The 21,555-nt window shown below is 41.3% G+C and overlaps 1 protein-coding gene across 1 annotated transcript in view; it reads left to right on the forward strand.

Moving 5' to 3' along the window:
• GPC4 (glypican 4) overlaps positions 1-21,555 on the forward strand; it is a 100,802-nt gene that overhangs the window by 57,068 nt on the left and 22,179 nt on the right. The window contains exon 2 of the mRNA XM_032474484.1: positions 10,641-10,799. Within this exon, the coding sequence (XP_032330375.1) occupies positions 10,641-10,799 (159 nt within the window). The remainder of the gene's footprint in view (positions 1-10,640; positions 10,800-21,555) is intronic.

Genomic DNA, 21,555 nt, shown 5'->3' on the forward strand with positions numbered 1-21,555 from the left:
TGGTGTGAGGTGATCCCTCATTGTAGTTTTGATTGGCATTTCTCTGATAATTAGCGATAGTGAGCAATTTTTTCATGTGCCCATTGGCCATTTGTATATCTTCATTGGAGAATTGCTTGTTTGGGTCTTTTGCCCATTTTTGGATTGGGTTGTTTGTTTTTTTTATCATTAAGTTGCATGAGCTGTTTATATATTCTGGAAATTAAGCCCTTGTCAGTCTCATCTTTTGCAAATATTTCCTCCCATTCCATAGGTTGTCTTTTTGTTTTGCTGATTTGTTAAGCCAAATAGCTAAAGCATTTATGTGACATGTTTCTGCTTTGAGGATTGTGCTTTATTGACCAAGAAAGGCAGCAGAACTAGATCCCCAAGGACTTTGCTCATTGCGGGATTCTGCTTTGAGCCCAGGCTGATACCTTTAGTTTGGAATGACTCAAAAAATGGCCACCGCTAGATTATATTTATGTGAAACTCTCCCAGTTCATGCGAAGGTACCTCCTAAGGCACATCTGTTGAAGTCCCAATGTAAGAAGCATGGGTTGGGTGGGTCTGCCTGGGATAGTGTCACCTCTCCTGTCTTTTGAACTTGAGTTGTTTCAAGATCAGAGGGCCTCAGAGATCTTAGGGCAGAAGGTTGGGGATTGGAGAAATTCAGAATATACAGTAAGAGGGAGAGGGAACAGCCTATAGAGAACAATAAAATCCACGCCTGTTCATTTTGTAACTTTCAAGAGGGTTGTGACCAAGACGTTTTCATTTTCTGCACTGATGGATGACATCTAGCATGTAATAGGCACTGGATATATACTGCATTGAGCACCAGCAATTTTTTGTGTTGCCAAATTGGGTCAAAGGTTAGTTTGGAAGTGAATCAATTCTTTGATTTAGACTTGGGGAAAGTTTTAGGGTAGGGTTACATTCCCAGATAATCTCTTGCAGTAGACTGGCTAAAGTAACTGGTTGAAGTAACCTGTTGAAGTTGACTGGTTGAAGTAGTAAATACACTGGCTTTTTGAATCCTAATGGACAAATCAAATGCAATTAATCACCAGGTCTGCTCCTAAAGGAAAGATTCTGAAAAGTGAGATTGGGGAATTGAATGGTGCCAAGGAGCTAGTCAGTGGCCATTTGGAATAAATCCTGATCAGACCTGGGATGCCTCACTTAAAAAGGCAAACTGGTAGAATCTACAGTGAAGAGTGGGAACACTGAAAACTTAAGCAGACCCTTCTAGGAAGGGCAGCATCATTTCTATAAGGAGAATCTGTACTTGGCTAATGAGCTTGTGGTTTTCAAGGGACTAAAGCAGATGTAGACAAATGGAATCCAGTGAATGTGACCTACTTAGGCTTTCAAAAAGCTCTTCATGGGATTTCACAGCAAGCCAAGGAAAAATACAATAACTGGCATCGCCCCAGAATTGTGGGACTATTCCATCAGATATAATGATTGACTTCGAGATGCGAAGCAAAGGATAGGGATGAAGTCAAGTCTCTAGAGAGCGACATCAACAGTGGTATTCTCTCCAAAATTAGGCTGGAGACAAATTTTACTTAAAAACTACAGTAAATGACCTAGAAGAGGAAATGTACATTGAAAACTTGACTCTTATCAATAAAAGGTTTCCTAAAGGGGAATCAATTCTAGGGTCCATGCCTGCAGGGTGGCAGGCCCAGGCATTAGGGTACTAGATAGTGGTGAGGAGGAGCTTTTTTGAAGGTTGGAGAGACTCAGCCTTGTGAAGCGAGGACTCTGCCCTTTCTCCATCCGCCTGTGCTGAGGTTGAGAATTTTTCTTTCATGTTATAAAAATTAACCCCTGTTCAACTGTGGCCCGGGTGTGTGTCCATAGGAATGGAGCTTAATTCAGAGTCCTCAAATGCAGATCTGTTTTAGATCTGTAGTAAGCTGTAACTTAAACTGTGATCTTTAACAAGAATTTTGTGGAAGTGGATTTTAAGGGATGTAATTAAGTGCAAATATTAAAAATGTAAATGTTTCTTTCCCCCTCGGCGTCTCATTGATGCCTGGGTAGAGTTTTAAAATAATGGTTCGTGTCGCTTGAAATCTGATGTTAGAGAATCATTTTTCTTTATGTGAGGCTTTGCTATCACTTCATGTGAAAAAAGCTGTCTGCATAGCCATTTGGAGAAACGTCTTTGGGTGAATTCCTGATGAATGACTGGCTGTTGTTCTTCGGTATACTTTTCCTAGAAAGTATGTTTTCGGAAAACCTATTCTCACACTGTATGGAGGGAGGAATTTTACGTACGTCATGAAAGGGAGAGTAAAGTGAAAGTCAGGAGGGCTAGTCTTTTTCTTGCTACTCAAGCTGAAAAGAAGTATGAAAAAGGAGAAAATAATGTTGAAAATGTTCATGTCCCACATGACCCGTGAAATGTGTGTAAAATGAAAGGTGTTAATATTTGTATTAGAGCAAGTGTCTGGTGTCTGGCAGCCTCCCGACCCACCAGCTGTATTTTCTTCTACACTTGGAGTAAACTTGGTACCCAGCTGTTGACCCTTTCCCATCTTGCTGTGAAGCTTAAGTGGGGCAGGTTATCTGAGAATGGAGTCCCTGGGGGTTTCTTTAGAGATTATTAGGAAAGAATAAGGAAAATCGCTCCCTGTCAGAAGTCTGGTGTTGGGTCAGCCCCCTGGGAGGAGGAGGAAAGGAGTGTCTCCAGTATCTTTCTGAGGATGCCCTCCTCTGCTTTCCTGAGGTCTGATGTGATTGCCTGCAGGAGACTGCTCACAGGGGCCATCATGAGACTTCTGCACACTAGGGATGCAGAGAAAGGACACAGTGCCAATGGCCAGCATCCCCACCCCCCACCCCATCCCGGGAATCCCTGTTTCCCTCTGAGCCTGGTCTATTTGCTATCTTAGATATGACCCTCCCAAAGCCTTGATCTACCAGGAATTAGAACACGTGGCTTGGATACATTGGTTCCAGAAGTACTGTTGGGCACCAAAGGGAAAAAAAAATGTCCTAGCCAATGGTGTTTCCTCTCTAGGCTAATTTTATTTGTGACTGAATATGTAGCAGGCATTTGGACTCAGGCATTCTATTAAGTTATGAGACTAGTGAAAATCACAATTGGTATTTGACAGAAACTCTCAAATGATGCTACTTGAGGTGTGCGTGTGACAGGAAAGATCTTTGTTAGTTATAAAGAGAGTAAGAGAGCTCCATCTTTTCCTGCCTGCCCCTAGCTATGCTACCCCTCCCCCCCTGCACCAAGGTCCCCAACACATTTCTGTGAGCCTTTTATTAGCACTGACTGCTTAGGTAGTACTTATTGGAGCCTCAGAATTCTTGAAGAGATTTGGGTTAATTGCCAGTATTATTATTCCTGTTGAGTCCTGGACCTTTGAGTGGTTGTGAATGTGCAAAATAGATGCAGTTGCTCTAGCTGCTCTAAAGTGATGGTAACATATGATCACAGTTTGCATTTTAGGCCATCTACTCAGTAGGTTGACGGACCTTACTTTAGGAAACCTTTGGTACAGTTAAACTGGGATTCTAAGATTGTAAGATAAAAACTTTGGTTCATAATTTGCTTATCATTATAAAGCAATAAAAAGCCCTGCTTGATTTCAATCTGCAGTGGATTTTAAAGCTGTTGCAAGCTCACTGAAATGAAGTATAGAGTTTTAAAGTAGCAACCCTAACTCTTCCAGCTACACAAAGTATTCTTAGGAAAATATAATAAAACTGATTTTCAAAATGTATGTGTTTCTGATTGGTCTTCTCTCCTACCTTGCAGGATTAGTGGACCTAAAAATAATTGGCAGTTAAGCCCTCTAGAGCTGTATTTTGGCAAGGTTTTGCAAAATGCTAACTAGCTGCATTTCTCCCACTGATTGGTAGGTGATCTCAAATCATACATCTGCATAATGACTTAATTTATGTGCTTTATTATTAAGCTTTAGGTCAAATGACTTCAGGCTTTGGATGTGCATAGCACATTACAGGCAGTAATTTCACTCCTTTTCGCAAGGGGAGGGGAGGGTGGATTAATGTATACATTCCCCCATCCCCCTGGGATTATTAAAAACCTTTAGAGATTTGCTTTCTTTGTTCCCATGAAGCAGAGCATTGTGTATTCCTCCTGGGGTTCTTAGGTAGCTTGGAGGGGCTGGAGTTACTCAGCAACCTGCGTTTTCACTCACTTTGTGGCTGCCTGAATTTAGATCTAAAAAGTGAACAGAAACTATTTCAGTAACTCTTTAGACCAATGGCAAGGAATTGTTTTACTTTCAGAACAAATAAAAATTAGGAAAAGAGTAAAGTAGCAATTGAGGGATTAGGAAAATTACCCCAGCAAATAATAGCTTAATGTAGCTCCCCAATATTTGAATTACATTAAGTATTTGATGTAATGTTGATGACAGCCCCCCCCCACATATTTACCCTTTTTTACTTTGAAAATTGAAGCTTGCTTTAAAAAAAACTTTATCTATCCCTATTATTAACATCATTCATTTGTGTGGTGCAATGTCACAATTGATAAACCAATACTGGTGCACTGCTGTTATAAGGACCGTATCTTACTCTGATTTCCTTAGTGTTTTTTTAAACTAACAGTTTCATTGAGATATGATTCATATCCCAAACAATTCACCCATTTAAAGTGTACAGAGGCTTTTAATATACTCACAGATGTGTGCATTTATCACCAATACAATTTTAGAACATTTTCATCATCACAGAAAGAATATCCTTTAGCTGTAACCCCTCCCTTACTTCTCATCCCCCCACCCTCCCCTCTCAGCCCTGGGCAACTACAAATCCACTTTCTGTCTCTAAATTGACCTATGCTGGATGTTTCGTATCAATGGCATCATACCATATGTGGACTTCTGTGAGTGACTTTCACTTAACATAGATTTTCAAGATTTAGCCATATTGGAACACATTTCAGAACTCCCTTCCTATGGCTGACTGATATTTCATTGTACGGACACACTGCATTTTGTTTATCCATCCATTGATGGACTTCGTTATAGGAATAAGGCTGCTGTGAATATTTACGTATACGTTTTTGTGTGATTTCCTTTGTTTTCCCCTAATGTCTTTTTCAGTTCCAGGATCCCAGCTAGGGTACCACATTATAATATCTCATCATCATGTCTCCTTAGGCTCCCAAGGCTTTGCTTTTGAAGGTGCTTTAGATAAAGTCTGTGCTTACTTGTCAAGAATTCCCTATCACTTGTGCGTGCCACTCAACTCCTAATTGATAAAGCTCTCCCTTCTGGCAATCTTTACTCCCCTAAATTCCATTGCCAATGAGAAATTTTCCTGACTTAGCTAGGAGAAAAAAGGGTGTGCTCTTCTGGCTCCTCTCCCTCACTTACTACAAGTCATCACAAAAGTCTCTTTATGGAGAACTTCAGTAGCTTATCCGAGTATAACAGATGCCCTTCGTTCTGGTCTTGGTTTTGTAATTGCACTCTATTCATAATGCTTCCTTCTTTACAGAGGGCTTCTCTAGGCTCCAGTGGGTAAGTGACTTGCCCAAGAGCCTCCAGTGCATCAGGTAGAGCTGGGACTCAGACTTGGACTCCTGACTCCCCAGATCAGTCTTACCCCTAGACTGCCATTAGCCGTGCAGAGCGAAAGACTCAAATGGTTGTCAAGTATTTGGAAGCTTTTAAATTCACTTCTTAAAAACCTGTCCTAAAGAACTAAGTTTTGTCTAAAACCCAAGTGAGGTACTCAGTTTCTGCGTGAAAGGCCATTGCAAAATCATAGCCTCCTACACTGGCAGTTTTCCTTAGTGCTTTCCAGTCTCTTCTTAAATGTCCCTCACTGCAGCCCTCACCCTTAGGGTGCCATTTGTGTCCCTGTTATTTACCAAAGGCATTTGGTTGCTTTATTGGTAAAATGAGGTGGGGTACAGAGAATGTCTGTCTTACAAATCATGCTGGTGCCAGCAAGCTGGGTTCCCTGCTCTGTGTCCCATAAAGTTTCTGGGTGTTGTTTCCTCCCTTTAGGACGCTGGTGGAGTAATCTCTAGAGATTTACTTTATCTCCTACAGGTAGGGAGCTAACCCCCTAGTGGTAACTACAAGTATTCCTGCATCACCATCTCCCCCAAAACTTGCGAGAATCCAGGGGACATCTTGGCTTCTAGATGGACTTCAAAATAAATTGTCTGAAAGAGACGTTAGCAAATGGTGTAAAATACAGTTAGAAGTAGTCAAGTGGATAGTAAATAAGCTGAGATCTGACCTGAGAACCTAATCACCATTTAGAACCTTTTCTATGGGAAGGTAGGTTCTGAGTAGCTGAAAATAAATGGGCATTGGCTGCACAGTGTTTGTACATCAGAGCCAGCCTTTGGTGAGAGGAGTAAATGAAATAAAATGAGAACGCCCAGTTCTCAGAGCCCTGTTAAAGGATGGAAGAGTTTCCTCATATTCAGTGCTTGCTGCTTTAACCATTAATTTGAAGTGCTTAAGAGAAAAAAAAAAGGCCAGTACACACCCGGCAGGATTGAGCAGTAATTTATTGTGATTGTCTTTGTTCACTTTGAAAAGTAAGGCATTGATATTAAGACTAAAGAAATTACATAGAGCTGGTGTGATTGAACAAAGTTTGGCTCTTTCGAGTGATTTTTTTGTTGTTGTTGTTTGTTTTTAATGCCATAGAGTTAAGCTTTAAAAGCACGCTTCGTTGAGTCTCCTCCAAGCCTCCGAGGACAAGGCTAAAGGACCTTTATTCTTTTGAGGGCCACTGACCCACAAAGCAAAAACCTAATCAAGGGCCATGTACAAAAAGCAACTTAATTTAGGTGCTTCCTTAGAAATCCATAAAGCCGTCAATTCACCTGCTTTTAAAATTAAGAACAGGGAGCTCTCAACCAGTGTAACAAATAAAGAGTCCTTTGGTTTCATGTTATGTGCAGTTAAAAGAGGTGGAGTGGGGTGAGAGAGGACGGTATGAGTAGAGTAAAGAGAGTGGAAAGCAGATGGGAGAGCTCAGGGACTAGAAGAGGTACATGGAGAGGAGGCATTCCAGAGCAAGGGTCATGGAAGCAGGAGGTTGACTTAAGGAAGGAGAGGAGACAGATGATAGTCCTAGATCATAAGCTACTGTTGACTTGAGCTGTCGGATTAACTATGATTCTCAGCTCTTCTGTGGCTCTAATGCTTAAGCCTTTCATGTTATAAATCTTCAGGAATGGTGTGTATTGGAATCACCTAGGACCCTTAAAAAAAATGTGCCCCCTGCTCTCCACCCCCCGCAGTGGCTTTCGTCTACCTGTCCCACATTGGATTCTGTTGTCCCTGAGCTCAGTTCTTTCAGCCTAAAGAAAAACTTGAGATATCCTTCTTAGATGAGAAGTATATGGGAACACCAGGTACAGAACGGAGATCTCCAGAAAGAAAAAGCACTTCCCATTGACACGTAGCATTTTAGAAGCAGTCTCCAACAGACAAGACAGAATGTCTTTCCATAGCTACGTAGCCCTGGCTCCTAATAGAAACGGCTTCTGGGGTTAAAGTAGAAATATTAAAGGTTTTAAAATCAAGTGAATTTGAGTAGCTTGAGTTCTTCCCAGAGTGCAGAGCTCTAGTTTCATTTTCAAATGTTCCGAGACCTGTCCCCCTTTCCCTTTTTGTCCTTCTCATCTGCAGAAACTGGTTATGGCACTGAATCCCCAGTAGCCTAAGTGTGGCTGGGGATTGAATTCACAAATGTGTCTTGGACATGTGTGTCAGGTAGGGCTTTTGGCAAGAATGTCATATTACGTTTGCAAGTAACGCTTTTTAGAAATGCAGAAATTTTGTGGTACATTCAAGGCCTATATGGGTAAAAGTGGCCCACTGAAGTGGGCTTGTCTGTCCTGAGGGGAGGATGGCTCTGCCAGCAGAAACATTAGCCAAGGAGCTACCCTCTTGTCATCTTTTACACAGGCAAGCCTTTTGTCATTAGACAAAGTCTTCCTGGAAAGATCTCTCTAAAATGAAAGTAGACTCTTTTTTATTAGGTATTGCCAAAACAAAAATGTACTCCAATGTTCAGATATAAGCAGATCCCCTTAAGGTTGTGCAGAGGGCCCCTTGTGGCGTCTTCTTAAATGTAGAAAATTATCCTCTCCTGCTGTCTTTGAATTTTCTGGCTTTAGGCTGTGGATGTGTGTGTGTGTGTACATTAGAGGTGGGAAAAAGGGGTGCTTTTCCTTGGTCCTAGAAGCCTATTTTGATAGGATCCAATAAGTGACCCTTTAGTTTATTATATGTGTAAATCTTGTTAAGACCAGGTGAACATAGATTTTTCCCCCCAGATTCGTGAACTGTTCTGCCATGGGAATTCAATACATACTGCAGCTAGGTCTTTGGAGGGACTTGGAATTCACCGGCCTGTGATGAATTTTAGCCTGTGACAGTTTTAAAAAGCAGCTGCAGCTTTTCTGTAATTCACTTACATGGTTCTGTATGTCCTAAGTTGTCATTTGGAGCATTTCAGTTAATTTTCTGTGTGGGGGGTGTGTGTGATACGGACGATTTATACAGCGACAGCAAAGACTGTACTAGTGGGGTCCTTTGTATGATTTTGTGTTAAGTAAGATTGTGTTGGGGGAGACACTCAGCCCTGAAACCAGCCGACGACTGGCTATGTCTCCATTAATTATCTGTCCCAATACCAGCAGCTGCTGTGAACTTGTTAAGCCAGTGAAGAGGCGGTTTTGTTTTTGGTTGTAACAAAGGTGTTTCCAGAAAACGGAGCCTTAGCAAGCAAACCTTCTTCTTTCACTAATGAGATCTAAGATAGTCTGCAAGCTCACAGCTCTAAACTTTTTCATACAAGGCGTGCTGCGCCCCCCCCCCCCCACCTTTTTTTGTTAGAATTATCTGTTGACCAAGGGTTTCAGAAATGCCAAAAGAAGCTTTTAGCGGTTTCTGGGTGAGGAAGTTATTTGAAGATTGTTTCCCTTCTCTTCTTGAAATAGTCCTTTAATGCTGCATACCCGGTTTTTGTCTGGCAGTAACACTCTTCCCTACTTTTTAATAGGCCAAGAAGGAAGAGTGATCAGGAATATATATGTTATATAATTATTCGCATATGTGCTGTTGACAACCCTAGTGTTAGTCAAATACAGCGTCAATACAATGTCATCTGAAATATGCCCCCTCCCCAAAGCTACTTTGGTATCTAGCTGAGGGGGAGACTTATTTCCTATAAGCACACACAGCCAAGAAACAGCAGTGGCCAGCTCACGACCCATTTCATTCCCATGACTAGTGTTGTTAAAAAGGATTTGCTCTTCGTTCTTCTTCCCTTGACCTACTGTACACGTTTACCACTGAGGCTCCTATGTCTTCAGTATACTCCATCCTGAGTTCCTGAGGTCTTGGTTCTTTGTAGACCCCCTTTGTCTCACATGGAGCATGCACAGCAATAGCAGAAGGAACAGTGAAGCTGAATCCTTGTGAACATCTGTACAAAATTATCCAAGGGCACCTGTACTGCACCTATCACTGTTGGAGTGGCTGAAGTGATGTTACCCAGTGGGGCTGATTTTTTGAGGGCATCATGTCTCTTGGTCACTGTAAGGGAGAGATATGGTCTGTTCCAAGCACAATTTTTGTTCTGTGACGGGAGGAACAGGGCATGGGTGAAGTTCAGGATTTATAAAAAGAAGCTGTCCAAACTCACACATCCAGACTGTATATAGTTGGTGTAGGGGAGGGAAATAGTTTGTGCTTTGAACTGCTGCGGGGTGAATGTGTCTTTGACATTTGTCTTGACCCTTAAGGCTCCATCACTACATAAAGATTACATCTACTGGAAGCCATTAGTCTATACTGGGATGAGTGGCGACGCCACACACAATCATAGGGTCAATACTATAGTGTCTAACATCTGTACATAAGACACTGGACAAGAGAGTCTTTTTGTTTTTAATTTAATTAGAAAAATTTTGGTGGAGGAGAGGTAATTAGGTTTGTTTGTATTTTTAATGGAGGTACTGGGGATTGAACCCATAATCTCGTGCGCATGCTAAGCTCGCACTCTGCTTCTGTGCTATATGTACCCCACCCCTGAGAAAAATCTTAAAACTGAGAATCATTGAACATCACCCTTTGTGACCCAGTGTGAACGTCATTGTTTCCTCTTGGCTGACAACCCCTTAAAATGCACGTATCCCTTTGCTTTCCCACATCTGCTCCTCATGTATTTGCTCAGTTTTTGGTTGTTGCCACATATTTTATAAACTCTTCTTCATTAAGGATGCCCCCTCTGAGTGTGAGCCCCCCACGCTAGCCGAACAATGCCTCATTTACGCGACATGCATAGCAGTTAGCATCCACTGTCAAAGAATTTATGAGAGTCTTGGGTTGATATTGAATGATACTCCCTTTACTGGCCACACGGATTTTCCTCTGCTGTAATCTTCCTCATTGGAAGGTTCTTTTATCTCATGGAGGTGGCTTTATTTTATTTTTCCAAGAAGGGCCTCAATAGTTTTAGCTTAATGAAACTATTCTGGTACACACGAGGCCTGGGCCTTCGCAGGAATCTCATGGACAGAAATAAAGCCAAGCATGTGCACCTAAATCAAACTCATCCCTCTTGGACTTGATGAGTGATGATGGAGACTGATTGGCCTACATTTTATCTTCCAGGTGATCATCTGAAGATCTGTCCCCAGGATTATACCTGCTGCTCTCAAGAGATGGAGGAGAAGTACAGCCTGCAAAGTAAAGATGATTTCAAAAGTGTGGTCAGCGAACAGTGCAATCATTTGCAAGCTGTCTTTGCTTCCCGTTATAAGAAGTTTGATGGTATGTATTGGAACCCTGGTCAGCTTACATATTTGCTTTGCTCTTGAATTTGTTTTATACCTTTGAGTCAAGTCACATTTATTAGCTGACAGTGAAGTCACTGATGATCGCTCCTTTCTTCTCTCTGCGCTTAAGTTTTCTCCCAAGATCTTCTCCTTGTTGGATCCCAGGGGCAAGTTAGCCTTCCAGCTTTATTGCTAGAATCCTTCCAGATCCACGAGGATCTGTATGGTATGGTAGCCATTATGGAAATATGGTCACCAGGAGCCAAAAAATAGATTAAAGAAGTTTAATTTAAATGCTTTCATTTATTTTCTTGGGTGAACACAGAATAGTGTTGTTGACGCAAGTCACTTAAGAAAAAATCTCCCTAATAAAAAGCAGGCCTCTAAAAACTTAGACTCATCATAGAGATTCGGCACATGCTGGACTTCAAATGCAGTTTCAAAATGGATCCCCCAAAGACAATCCAAATTTCTTGAAGCTCTGTAGAACACAGGCAGGATTAAAGCTCAGTTCTTGAGTTTCCATGCAGCATGGACCCAGAAGTAGCACCTACCCTGTGGAGTCTTCCTGAAGCTGGGCCCCAGCCCCAGCCTCATTTGAGTCCATCCTTGGAAGGCCACGACCAAATCCAATTCAATCCCCGGTGCCAAACACGGATTCTCTCTTTTCACGCACACTCTCTTTTCAGAGTGATGACATAGCCAGCGTGAGCCAAGTGAGAGGCACTTCAGGCATCCCTGAAGCCAAGTAACAGATAACAGACTTTAAAAACTGGAATCTGTGGTCCAAAACACCTCTGAGTCTTTTTTTTTTTTTTCCTGGTGCTGTTCACTCAGTTTGAAGATTGTTATGAAGTAGATTTAATTTTAATAGGAATGATTTCCTTTGTGCCTGTCTTAAAGGCCATTCTAATTACATAGTACCTTTGAAGCGTGCTTTTCTTGACATTCTGTGTGGGGAAGACGTACAAGGCAAATTCGCGAGATGTGAAATGTCTTTGAGTCTTTCTGCAAAGGGCTCATTACCATGGTGAAAAGTTGGACTAAATTAGATTTGATAGAGCTGATAAGGCAGTCCCTAGCTAAAGAACAGGTTGTATTTCCAATGTTAGCTTTGAGATTTGTTATTTGAAACTTATAACTGATTTAATAAGCATGGGTAGGTTCCTAGGCCAGACGACGAAAGCATAATTTCATTTGTAATGTAGTCAAACTAAAATGTTTGTGTCCTGTGCCATTTATTGTGCTATTTTCCCCCAACACTGTGTATGCAAAGTTGTGTTAGTCTTAATTTTATCTCCTTTCCCTGGATGGATGGAAGTAACTTATGTATCTAGAAGTCCTGTTTATTATCCCATACTTCCCCAACGCACAGGCTGTAACAGTGAAGAATATTTAACAATATGTTAACACCACGTGAAGATGAGTGTTATTGGCAAAAGACACCATCAGACCACCTCTGTCTCGTGGCCACTAAATTATCAGGATGATTACTGGAAAGAATGGTATTGTTCTTTGGACTATGGCCTTTCTCATCCAAGATGGTAGCTGAAGCAGTTTCTTTTCTTTGAGGAGAAAACTTAGAAAGATAATCAGATGGTCATCTTTGAAAACTTCAGAAGCAGGTACTGAAAAATTACCACTTGGGGGTTTGGTAATGGCATTTAGAAGGAAAAATTTGCTGCAGCTCTTTGGAAATGGCTAGCCTATTGGTAGCATGATGGAGTGAAGATAAGGCTAGTTCCAAGGTCACCACCTCCAAGCCACCCCATTTCTTGTTAGACGTGTCTCCTCCTGGTGTGGAGTCCATAGACGTGAGTGACTTTCTGTTCTTTCTCCTTCTCTTTCCCCATGGTTTTATAGTCCTTCTTGTATGACTGCAATGTGTAGTTTTTAAAAAACCATACAGAGAAAGTTTATCAGTAAGTGTTAACATATGTTTTTTTTGAAAAGGACTGAAAAAATTTCCTTTGCCCTCCCCTACCAGGCTTCACATTCAATAAATCTGTTTAACACTGTTTCTTTATCAGTTTGAAAACTGGTCATGAAAAAGGGTTACGAAACTCCAGTTTGTTTCTTCTGACTTCAAATTAAAATATGGCATTGACAAGACAGGTAGTGAGCATAGACTGAAATTTTTTTTGAAGGAGTAGTAGCTGAGATGTCTTTGGTCTGGAGCTCAGAACAGAACTGGGATACTTTGTGTATTTCCTCCAAGTCAGGTTTTCAGAGACAATGAACTGCTTTATATGGTAAAACTTAAGTTGACTGGTGTCCAACAAACCATAGTTCTCCAGTGGGTGCTGCATTTATTGATTTTTTTTTTTTTAAGGTTGGCAACTATGACCTGCCAATACTGCACAAGGCCTAGAGAGGATGTTAAGTGAAATGGTATAGGGGCTGTGGTGGTTCTCAGAAATCCAGAGTGGGGATGCTTTGATCGAAGAATTGTCCAAGCCTTTGTAAAAGCCAAACCCTGGGTTACTGATGTGAATGGAAGAGAGGAAGTTGGTTGGCAGAGTACCAAGATGGCACCTGAAGACCCAAAATAGGGGCAGCAAGGTGGCCCAAAGAAGGCTGGGGATGAGGACTGAGGAGATAGCAAGGGACACGTGGGGACATAGGCGATCAGACAACCTCAGAGGAACATTTTCGGCTGTCCCCAGGCTTAACCGTATACACGTGAAGTGGTGCTGCTGACCTCAAGCAACTTCCTCGGTCATCAAAACTTCAGTCATGTTTATGAGATACCCCTTCTTTCTAAGGCAGGAACACTTTTTTTTTTTTATAAACTTGCAGATAAAAGTAAGGTTTAGAGGCTTTTAGGGGATTAGCTTTCCTTTAAGTAGAAATCATCCTATTATGCGGCCGCACTGAGCTGTGGTCAGAGTTTGAACACCAGCTCTGCTCCGTAGTCCCCTTGTTTCTAAGTCCATTTTTGTTCTGCATGTTTGACTTTTTACTGCTTGCACATACAAAGAGAATATACAGTGTATAAGGCGGTTTTTAAGTTGTAAGCTGCATGCGTGCGTATGTTTTCAGACCTGGCTGACCTACAGAAGAACTTTAAGCAGCACGTCCCTCCCCTGCTCCCCCAATCTCAGAAGTCCCATATTTTAAACCTGTACCCCTGAGTTTAAGGACTCACCTCTTTATTTTCCTACACTATAATCTTTATCTACTCTTTACCTTAGAATATTCAATACCAGAAATCTCCCATTCTAGGCTAGAGACAGACAGCCAGAAAATGGTAGTGACAGTGCTAGCTGCTCCCCCTCTTGGCCAGTTTTGGGAATTTTTCTTTTTTCTTTTCTTTCTTTTCTTTTCTTTTTCTTTTTCTTTTTTCTTTTTTTTTTTTTTTTTTTTTTTTTTTGAAGTAGAGCTGCTAATTAACATAGCTGAATCCGTTGTCTCATGAATGTGCTAATCAGATACTTACTTCAGGGGGCTTTGAAAGACTTGCTTGGCAAAGGGAATAGAAATAATGGAAGTGGGGCATAATCCGTGTTTGGGGACCACAACATAAAGACCCACCCCAAAATGTCGCATTTTGTGAGAGGCTAGTTGTTTTTGAAAGAAGCATAGCTAAATCAAACAACGCAAATAGATTAAGAAGATTAGAGGTGCCGAGTTATAGTTCTGAATTACACAGTGAAAATGATGTTAACAACTACAAAGGTGTATTATTGCCTGCAGACTCCCCGAATCAAATTATTTGCCAGATATTTTGCATTTTAAAAGAAAATTTAAGGATAAAGATGTTGTCTGATGCCTGTCCGTTGGGAAAACTTTTAATTTGCGGTTTAGGGAGCAAATGTAGCAACTTTGGGCAGGAGGCAGAGTCCACGGAATTGTCAGCCTGGTTCTGCTGTGAACCCAGTGTGACCTGGGGCAATTAACTGGTCTCAGTTTTCCCATCCATAAAATGAAGGGGTTGAGCTTGATGCTCTGTAAAGACCCTTTCAATTCTACAAATTCTGTGAATCTTCTAAACATGTGACTAGACCAGCTGCTTCAGTGAAAGGTCTTACAAGATGTTAATTAGCCGTCTGCATGGTACCCTCTATTTCCCTTCTATCATTTCTTAACTCTCCGCTACTTTCCCCAGGTCTTTGAAAACCCTCCCATGAGCCCGAAGCTTGTTAACTCGAATAATAGTAGAAATGTTCTGAATTAGCTTAAAACGCACATAAAAGAAATAATTGTCTGTCCCATCTTTCTGAAGAGTGCTTCATGCCCTGCCTTTGTGAAATGATAGAAAACAAGGGGGTTTGAGAGCTTAAGGGAAGGGTGGCCACTCTTCAGATGTAGCCAAATCTGTGTTTTAATCACTGACTAAAACTTTTCCACGGTTCATCCTGACCATTACTTTATTAGGCCAGTAGGGAAACCAGTGTGGATGCTCAGTGAATTGAAAGCATTAGAATTCACGTGCCTATGAAAGACAAATAGAGCCAACTAAGCTTCATGGCCATTAGCTAAGCTGAAATTTCTGGAATTTTCCTGACCCCTGCCCGTAAGTATTTTTCAACTACATGCTTTTATTATTGTCCTTTGCATGGCTAGACTGACTTACTAATGAACTCCTGGGAGGTTTTTTAACATTAAAAAAAAAAGTCTTAAACATCCTCAAAATAAATGTGTCATAGAAATGTATAAAATACATATAACAGAGGATTGATTTTGACCCTTACCTCAGATTTCATTCATTAAGACATCTTTGTAAAATTTGTTGCTTTTAAAAAAAAAAAACCTTCTATAGCTCAGCAAGTAGGCAGAATGAGTAGCCACGACAGTACAGAGAAAGCCACGAGGCCTCTGGCCTTCCCGCAAATGCAGTGTTCCTTCCAGATCATACCACGGGTCTTCGATTTGGTTGGAAAGTGTGGCTAGTCTGTGTTTTACAGTTTCATTTCCTGCTTTTTTTTTCCATGAAAAGGAGATGAAAATGCTGGATATTTTGGGTAATTCTTTGATAATCTCTCTATGAAACGATGAGAGTGAGCCCCCGCCAGCTTACTGGAATCAAATCGAGAGCTCAGACTACACACATGCATGGCTGTATTGATGGTTTTCTGCCGTTTAAGTTGTTACCTCAAGTGTGACCGGTTGTGGCTCTGGCGCGGGCTAGCTCATCGGACTGAAGATGCTTGTGAGGGCCCCAGGGAGCCCGGAGCACGTTCACTGTTGGCCCCTGCTCTTCACTTGGACTTCAGAAGAAGGCCAGGTGTCAGCAGGAAGCAGGCGATCTGCTTGGAGGCGAGTAAACACATGGAAGAGCTTCAGCTGAACTGCCTTTATCTACTGTGTTGGCGTGTTGCGCTTTGAGCCTGGCGGTTTAGAGCCTTGTTCATCACTTCTGCTCACCCTTTTCCGTGCTCCTGCCTGTCCAGGCAAACAAAAGGGCTTACTTGATCTAGCCGGGACTCCAACTGATAGACTGAGAGAATTCCCAAGCCGTTCAGGCCTTCCTTGGTCATCATCCTGGCCCATCTCCATCACCCCCTCTCTTGAAAGGGTTGGCAGAGCAGTCAAAACTCTTGTAATAACTATGACTTCAGCAGGGGGAGGGTGCTGCCTCAGCACACCTTTTCTGGAGGTCCGTTTGGCAATGTATCTGAAGTTTGGAATAGGTTCATACCCTTTGATTCAATAGTTCTAGTCCTAGGTACCTTTCTTTCTCAAGGAAAGAGATCTGCATACAGATTTATGTACTGGGATGTTCATCTCAGCATTATGTATAAGAATCTACAATAGGAAATCAGCCTAAATGCCTCATGATTGATTACCTTATGATCGGTCCATATGGTGATATAGTAGGCGATTGTTAAAAATGTTTCCAAACACCTTAGTCATATAGGAAAAGCTAACCGTACAGTGGTACATGAAAACAGAGTATAAATACAGTATGATCTCAACCATGTGACAATATCTATCTTAATAGAAAAAGACTGGAAAGAAATTCAGTAAAGCTTCGTTGTTCTCTCTTAATCATGGGATTCTGGGTAGTTTGGATTCATACCTTTCCATATTTTTCAAGTTACTACAATTTGAAAGGAAGACTTAATAGGAAAAAAATGTATCTTTATGAAAAATGTAAGAACTGCTTTGGTGGTGGTTTACGTTTGGTGTTTTTGTTTTTTTGATTTTTTGTAAGTATCACAGTGCTCACTGCAGACAATTTGGAAGAGGTAGAAAAGTGCATCAAAGCCTCCAGCATTTCAGTTGAATGAATAGAATAAAAGGGAAATAAGTCAATTTTGAAAACATGAGGTATATTATTTTTCTGATTATAAAATATCACTGAAAAATTGGCATGAACAAAAATTGAGAAGCATATTGAAAAAATAATCATGCCGGGTCTCCAACACCCAACCATCACCATTGTATTTACCTCACCTTTTTTTGGTTCAGGTAGATAACACATACTCCATACGTACAAATTGGAATCATAACTGATGATGCTGTTTTGTGTCCTGATTTTTCTCTTGCTATTAGATCATGAGCAGAGAGGCTGCACTGTAAGGTTGGTATATGAGGCTATATCATAGATCCACTGAGGGGTTAGTTTGTGGAACACTTGGGATGGCCCTCCCCACCCCCCATTGCTTACTCACCCAAGCCCCCATCCGTCTGGGCACTTTCCAATGAGAAGGGGTGCAGATGTGCTTCAAGTGACTTAGCTAGCTGGTGTTGGGAGTTAGTAGAAATGGAATGAGGTCCAGTGGAAGGGACCTTCCAGTCCTGAGCCAGTGTCCCTGGCCATGTTCGCAGGGAGAAACATGAGGAGCTTTTGCATTGAAAATGAATTAACTAATAAAAGTAACCTTGGGAAGAAAGGGCTGCTCCTACTTTGGCCGGGTCCCGAGCCCTTTTTCATATGTTAACAGCCCCTAGTAAGTGCCACGCCTGTCGTCCTAGGAGAGGTCTATTGTTGTGCTACATTTGACGAACATCAGTCAAGTACATGCCCTTTTAAAACATGGTGCCCCAGCAGGCACTCCCGAGGAGTGAGATTTTGCCAAGCTAGAGGAAAGTGCCTGTTCAAAACTTACACAGACTTTACCCAAAATCTGAGACCCGAGGAGGAGGTAGTCATAAACCAAAGTTGCGGTTTGGTTTCGGTCAGTTAGAGGCTTGCTTAAATTTCCTTTTCTCCTTACATCTGTAGATGTTTCTGTGAGCTGTTCTTCATCAAATTCTTGATCTGGGGTGAGAGAATGGATGGGTATAACTCTTAACAGAGTTTTAACAGTGTGAGAAGTATGATTTGTAGCATTTGCAAGGAGGCTTCTTTGTTAGGAATTTTGTTGATGTGGTAATTGAACATTTGCACGCCACCCCAGGGCTGTGAAATACAGCCTTTACAGTAAAGAGGAAATGAATCTTTATATGTAAAAGGCAGCTTCCTAATAATATAAATACAAGGTGGTAATTTATAGCACCAAGCAAATGGACTGAATAGAAAGGGCTCCCAATCTCTTCAGGTCACAGGTCAATTCTAGAATGCATTCTAGCTCATTAATCAATAGCCGGTCGATTGTTTATAAAGCAGTAACTAATGGCATTTAATAGCAGAACTGAGGGCCTTTTTGACCTGTTTCAAGAATTTTGAATGTTTATTTGATGCAAGACAAGTGGCTGGGAAAAGAAGGTCCAGAAGTACATGGTGTTCTTTTTTTAAAAGACAGGATATTTACATAGAAAACTTTTATATGGAAAAGTTTTGCCTTTTCACTCTAGTTTTTTCCCATGTTAAATTGGTACTACTGACATTAAGAATGATCACATTTTAGCGCTGGAAAATACTCGCTGTCTCCCTGTCTCTTAGCTCAAACCTTGCACTGAGCTGACTTCTGGCGAAGAAGGTAGTATGTCCATGAAACACAGGGCGAGGGCAGGGCAGTGCCCTGCGGCTTAATTCTTAATTTTCCTTTCCCTAATTCTTTGCCTTGATCTTTTTAAATACATGTGCTGTGTATGATACTCTCCTTTAATATCATGTAAAATCTCTTCCCTGGCTTGAGGTTTCTCTATTTCATGGTTTTCACTCAGGGGTCGCTCCACCCTCGTAGATGTCTGGGACATTTCACGGCCTTGGAAGTTAGCTCCATGGACTATTTCCTTTGGATAAACTGCTCCCAGGTTTATAAGGCCTCGGGTCTCGGGTCTTCTTACCCAATCTCCAGCAGCTTGGGCCTAATTTATGTTCCCCCAGATGGATAATATATGACTCTGCCAGGAAAGATAAAAACCAGCCTTGGAAGATTTTTTTTTTTTAATGACTGTAGACCTAAAGAAGCTCTGAAGGTGGCAATAACATCTCACATATTATGAATAGTGTCCATTTATTGGGCATTTGTTGAGTGCCAGGCATTATTCATATGAGGTGAGCAGTAGTAGCCCCATTTAATGGATGGAGCAACAGAGTCTCACATCTTCTGGCCAGTCAAGGTCACCCAGCTCATAAATGAGACATCCCATGCTTTTCCCACTGTGTCATGCTGTGTCACTTAGATCCTGGTGTGTTACGGTGTCTATTTCCATTCCTATGTTCAGTGATTGTTCATGAGCCCTAGCAGTAGCACCGGGTTGCTCGATCCTATTAAACATAAATCCTTAAGCCCCCAAACTGAAAATTGAAGAAGTAAATCCTGATCACAGACACCATATTTCAAATGCTCATCAACTGTCTCCTCTCTGACTCTTCTTTCAAGACACCAATAGCGTCAACTTAAAACAGACTCCCTGAGCAGCAGTTTTCATGAATACAGGCAGTTGCTGCAAGGGAGATCTAATTTCCAATTAACTCAGCTTCTGATCGTTGGGGAGCTCTGGTTTACACCGCAGCTGGCCGCTTCTCTCTTAGCCATCAAGTGTCTTATCATTGGCTTCAGGCGTAATGTTTATTTAGGGATGATTGCTAGATGTGTCAGGCCTACACAGTTTTTCTTCAGCAGTTATGGTCTGAATCTGAGTTCTGAATAATGGGGCAAAAAGTGGAGATGAGCATTGATTAATGAAGTTGCGATTGGTGGCTGGAGACCAGGTCTTGAATGTCTCATTTGTGTTCTGTTCTCCATTGTAGAGGGGAATGTCATGGGAGGAAAAAGGGGCATGGGGATGTGAAGGAATTACACAAAAACATATCAGAGCTGTGCCTTTGATAAGAGGAACAGATGCAAAAGGTCCTCCCCCCCCCCAACCTTTTTTTTTTTTTCCCTTACAGCCAATTACTATGCTTCGGTTGATACTGTATCTCAGTGATATGGATTTTAGAATTTAAATTATGTCTGCCATCCTTAAAAGGCCTCTGAGGCAAGAAGCAGAGGTAGAATAGTCCCATTTAACAGGGCCAGCAAGGACAAGTCTAAGGAGAAATGAGTTGGAGTTTTTTAGATCCCTTGACTTTTGTTCTGTTGACTTCTGTAGGTGAAATAGATGAATATTTAAAAACTTGCTTTCGGAAATGAAGGATTAAGGGTTTTATAGATGCTTTAAAAATCTCTGGTTCACTCATAAAACTGTCAAAGTGTGTGGAAAGTGGCGGTATAGTAAAGGTGAATTAGATGGAGAAAATTGGTCTTTCTAGAAAGTTTCATTTCATTCGGATTGGATAGGAGAAAGGTAAGACATATGGTAAAACTGTGTGCTTTGATTTGAGCCCATAACACCCACTCAGTACATACTCGTCAAATCGCATTGCCATTTGGAGAGATTGAATTATCAGATTTTAAACTCCTTATATCAGTTTTATAGAATTTCTATATATAATCCTCTCAAAGAATCTTTATATTTGCCACTTACATGGCCATGTTAAAGAATCTTTTAAAACATAAAGGAAAGGAAATTAATTTTCTGAATGATTAAATGAATTAGAATTTAGTACGTATATAGCTCCAAGCTAAGCTCTTTAAATATAAGCTAACATCACACACACACACAGACACACAAAACCTCCCTATACAGAACTTGATTCCCAGGAAATAAACTAAGGTCCATGGAAATATTGGATAGAGGGCATGTGGAGTTGAAATCCATCCTGTTCTTCATTGGATCATTGGGTCATTCCTCCTATACTCCAAAGTAGCTGTATTTTATATACCTAGACCCAAACCCAACCCATAGGCTTTTGACCTGAATGAAGAACTCTAAGAATGTTTTCTTTTCTTTTCTTTTTTAAAATTTTTTATGTTTCTTTGACCTGGAGGACTTTCGAGCCTAAAGGATGAACTCTGACATTTCATAGACATTTTCAATTAAAACTAAGCTTGACATGCCACTCTGGCTCCATCCTTAAAAACGGCACAACTGTAGGTGCCATTCATTAGAAATGCAAGTGAGTATTCAGAATTACTTATTTAATGAGTCATGAAAGCACAAGTCAAATAATTCTCAACATCCCGTTTCTATACTCAATGATGTGTGCCAATTTTATGAGTGATATAATAAAAATCCAAGATAGGAAGGACCTAAGTTTGCCTTCGGAATCTGCTCTTTTGGATGGTAAAGTATTAGTAGCACTGGATTGATGCAAGGCTTCCGTGTTCATCTCTGTGACCAGGCTTTCTTTTTCCAATACGGGTGAGCGATTTGGGCCACACACTGGGCATGTCATAACACAACCTGGTGTTCCTTCTTTCATGTCCTCGAGGAGCCAGCACCGCCTGGCAAGGATGCCAGTGATTCAAGTGCGGTGTGGCAAGTGGACCAGGTGACATTTAAGGTCTTTTCTCACCCTGAGACTCCCC

The sequence above is a fragment of the Camelus ferus genome, chromosome X (assembly GCF_009834535.1).
Source record: "Camelus ferus isolate YT-003-E chromosome X, BCGSAC_Cfer_1.0, whole genome shotgun sequence".
NCBI lineage: Eukaryota > Metazoa > Chordata > Mammalia > Artiodactyla > Camelidae > Camelus > Camelus ferus.